We start from the raw sequence: 4,560 nt of genomic DNA, 5'->3' as shown, positions 1-4,560 counted from the left end.
AAAATAAATAAATAGATTTTTTTAAAATGCAATAAATTTGCCCATTGGTCGGAACAATGTCGTTTCTTAAATTTTATTATTTTTGGATGAGCGCCTGATTTCACCACAATGCTACACATATTTCATGCACAGTCGAACCTACCTGAGACGACCACCCAATGTCGTGAAGAAAAGGTCTATAGTGCGGGCATCTGTGGTGTACCTATTTGTTAATAAGCGCTTCACCGTTGCACTCAGAAGACACGAGTTCGATTCCCTTTGAGGGAAGTAAATTTATCAAATATCTCTTGGATGGCCTGAGATATGCTGTATCACACACAGTTCGGGTTGAACCTAACAGACCGGAGTATTTCTTTTGGTAAGTGTTTTACGGCGCTCGCACCACGCGGGACACGCCAAACATTTTCAGTTGGTAGGAAATTTTGAATTTTGCCCTGGTGGCGGCCGGAGCCTACTCTTATCGATTTTAGACCAATGGAGAAGAATTTTTTTCGGTCGCTACCCGGATTCGAACCCAGGACCTTTGAATGAGAGGCCAACAAAGGGATCTTTAACGTGCGCAACTTGCACACAGGCCCTCTGAGATTTTTCACCCTTGTCCGAGAAGGCTAAGACAAGGATAGGAGCAGCCCGCCTCCTATAATATGATCTAATTTGTCTCGACGTGGACGTAATACACACACTCACAATCATTACAATCAACAATGCATTATTGAGTTATGTAATTATTCATGTGATTTCGAGCATGACAGATTCCAGGATCCTAACTCGTGTCTGTTGATTGTTTAGACACGTTCTGTTTATCCTTTTTCTCATATTTTACATGTCATTGTATTGTATAACGTACCTTTACTAACTGTCTTATCCTTGTGACTTTCACAATATTGTGTTTTTTCTGCAGAGCAGCGGCAGAGACGGATTCGCACTCATTATGTAGCATTGTCTTTTCAAAGTTGTTTAATTAAGTTGTTTAATTTGTGCATATCGTCCCTGTCGGACAATAGAGTATTATCTTTTCTTATTTTATCTTATCTTATCTTGTCGACTGCTTGGTGTTAGACTGCGCCATATTATGCCATTTTGAATAATGACGTATGACGGGACCTTACGATGAGTGAAAAGTCGATATGTCTGTCTGTTCATCTGTCTGTTGTGGTGTAGCGATTAATGTTATTTAAGTCCCATGCCGAAAACGTGAGTTCGATTCCCAATTCGGAAGGGCATTTTCTTTTATTCAAATAGTTCTAAATCTATGTGTCTGCTGGAGCATTGTTTGACACCCCTCTGAGCCCGGTTAATTCTGCCAGTGAAAGTAAAAAAACAAATCCACTATGTCCTTAACCCTATCCGTACGTCGTGTTTTACTATCGTATCCATACGACGTAGGGAACTCTGTGCCATCACTTTCCAAAGTGGAAATTTACTCGTCAATTCGATCCGTACCATTTGCATAGCAGTCTGTCAAAACGATTTTTTGAGAAATACTGAAAGTTTCAAAGAGATCTTCGTACTAGAAGTACACTAAATGTGAAGAATACAACTCCGGGGATACAAAATGATCCAAGGGCGCAAGGATAGGGTTAAAAGATCTAAATTGTATCGATGGATGTGTAAAACAAGTTATGAATGTTTTCAAGAACAAACTGTTTTATGGAACAGGTAAGCGCTTAAGTAGGAGGACAGCGTATACTTACAATACGGATTCCTTTACGTGGTTTGTCCTTCCCAACCTACCTCCGAAAAGAGAAGAAGAAAAGCTTTAAGGCATTTAAAAAGATTTAACTTTTAAGAAAGTAGAAACGAAAAAGGATGAAATAGTTTTATTAAACGAATAGATCTGGATAAAATAAATCAATGAAACAATCTTTAAGATGTACAACAACTTCAGAGTAACAATAAACATTTTTTCTTAGTAAGTGTTTTACGGCGCTCGCAACTGCATAAGGTCATATAAGCTCACAGGACACACTAAACTTTTTCAGTTGGTAGGTAATTTTGAATTTTGCCCGGGTGGCGTCCGAAGCCTACTCTTATCGATTTTAGACCAATGGAGAATATTTTTTTTCGGTCGCTACCCGGATTCGAACCCGGGACCTTTGAACGAGAGGCCAACACCTTAACCTCTAGGCCACGAGAGCCCCCAAACATGATATTCTCGTGCATCTAAACCCGGTGTCTGTGGTGTAGCATTTAGGTACTTTGCCGTCGTAAGCAGATGGTCCGAGTTTGCGTCGCGTATGAGGAGAATTTTTATCAAGTATCTTTGTCTTTCTGTTTGGGGCGTTGCATCCCTCTCATCCCGGTCCAGTCCTGATTGACAGGCAGAGTCGAACCCGACCTCCCTGGTTTTCTACATGACTCCTTATTTTTTCTGATTTGTTTGTTTGTTTGTTTGTTTGTTTGTTTGTTTGTTTGTTTGTTTGTTTGTTGTTGCTGTTCGAGGCAGCATAAATTGTTTTATACCTCGTGTTTTTTATAAAACACTTGTACATGAGACAGAAAATTCCCAGTTGGTCTAACATTGCGTAGCGCTTTTTGACTAATTTGCAATATTTACGACAGTTTTGCACCTTTAAGAGAAAAAAAGACATGTGGACGAAAAAAGTATTTTTAAAAAATACATTCTAAAAGAGAAAAATATGCAACCTAACATTCATGCAACTCAAATTAAATGTATCTGCCCTTGTCCTGGCAAGTTCCCGGAGCAAGCGCCAGTCAGCAGACGTGAGGACAGCCGAGTACCTGGCCTGGATAGCGCTCGGCGGGAAAGTTCCCTCCCGTGGTTGCGACCGGGTGGCGTGTGGTGTCGTTGACGTGTACTCAAGGTCTGTCTACGTCACAGACAACGCACGCGTCATTTCTGATGACGTCGTGCTGTTGTTGTTGTTGTAACACGACATACGTCATTTCTGATGACGTGTTGTTGTTGTTGTCTTGTTTCAGTTTGTCGTTTTTTCCTTGAGGCATGTCGTGTAAATGTGTTGTCGTTTTTTCGCCACCACCATGTCATGTCGCAACGTTCGACAACAATGCATGACGTCATGGTTTGTGCTGGGCGTGTTCGTTTGTCCATGACGTCAGCATGATTGTGTACAGTCCCCTGTCACTGTGTGAGGTGATCTTTTGTTTGCTTTTAAGTTATGCAGACCTGTTCCAAATAAATATATAATAATAATAATAGATAATAGATACATTTTGTATAGCGCAAATCCACGCTCAACAGCAAGCTCTATGCGCTTCACTATCTATACTAGTACTCCAGAAGACCCGAGAGCATTCTGAAACAAACTCAACTTCCTGGGAAGCATACAGTGCCAGCCGCCATTTATAGGCGCTAAAACACTAACATACTGACAAGATCTTTCGCTGTCTATGGCTGGGTACCCATTCTCACCTAGGTGAAGTGAGGAAAATTCGTGTAAAGTGCCTTTCCCAAGGACACAACGTCGGGCCTGCGGCTCGAACCCCAGAACCCGCAACCCCACGCTTACGAGTCGGTAGCCTAACCACTAGGCCACCGACGCCACATACCCTTCATGATCAATTCCCATAACCCTGAAATTATCTAGTTTCGAAAAGCAGCTTAATAATACACTCTGTCGTCTCTCTTTGAAATAAACGTATCCACATATTATCATAGGATTGTAATTTAAGGCTGTGGAAAATATTCCTTAAGGCCAGATCCATCACTGGCCGGACTATTTTATGTTACAGAAATGGCTGCTTCAGTCATTTATTAATCGTAAAAGTATGATGAACTTCAGAAAAAACAACAACTCGCCTTTTTAAAGGCTCCGTGGCTAGCAGCTTATCAAATCAGGCTATATTGCGATTAACACTATTTTATCCAAATAACTTCGGCTTTCTGTCATCTTATTTTGACACAATCGTTCCCACTAAATTTATGTAACTGAAAAGGCATTCAACTGAGGTGAAATAAATGTAGGAGAATTCAAAAATATCCCAGTGGCCTGTTATGTAGAACTGTTGGAAAACATTAGAGCAAAGTATAAAAGTATGTGTTTAAAGTTCGGCGAAATGGTGCTTACTAGGATGTTTACAGCCCTCTTATTTTGTCACCATCCTTCCCCCTAAATAAAGATGATTGAAAATTCATTCGACTGAGATGAAATAACAGTAGAAGAGGTCAAAAATATCTCAAACGCATGTAATGTAAAACCGTGATAAAACATGAGAGCACGGTATGAAACTATGTGTTTTAACGTTTGACAAAATGGTGATTATTGGAAGGTTTACAGCTGTCTTATTTTGACACCACCCTCCACCCTAAATAAAGGTTAGTGAAAAGTAATTTAACCGAGATAAAATAACGATATATAACGATTAGAGAGTTCAAGAATATCTCAAACGCCAGTAATGTAAAACCGTGATAAAACTTGAGAGCAAGGTATGAAATTATGGGTGTGACGTGTGACGTTGGACAAAATGGTGCTTATTGGGAGGACTGGACAGATGAGTTTCTATGCTGGAGAAGCTTTCTAAAAACTACCATTCTTCAAAAAGGTTTCCAATCTAAGACTTGGTGAACAATTCCTGGGG

The 4,560-nt window shown here is 40.3% G+C and overlaps 1 protein-coding gene across 1 annotated transcript in view; it reads left to right on the top strand.

Annotated features, from left to right (window-relative positions):
* Positions 1 to 2,825, top strand: part of LOC106011723 — a gene marked incomplete at its 3' end in the record, with an annotated part of 51,209 nt that extends 48,384 nt beyond the window's left edge. The window contains 1 exon segment of the mRNA XM_013082311.2: positions 2,695 to 2,825. Within this exon segment, the coding sequence (XP_012937765.1) occupies positions 2,695 to 2,825 (131 nt within the window).
* Between the last annotated feature and the right edge of the window lie 1,735 nt (positions 2,826 to 4,560).

This window comes from Aplysia californica, unplaced genomic scaffold (genome assembly GCF_000002075.1).
Source record: "Aplysia californica isolate F4 #8 unplaced genomic scaffold, AplCal3.0 scaffold00168, whole genome shotgun sequence".
Classification (NCBI taxonomy): domain Eukaryota; kingdom Metazoa; phylum Mollusca; class Gastropoda; order Aplysiida; family Aplysiidae; genus Aplysia; species Aplysia californica.
This window is presented reverse-complemented; position numbering and strand designations above follow the sequence as displayed.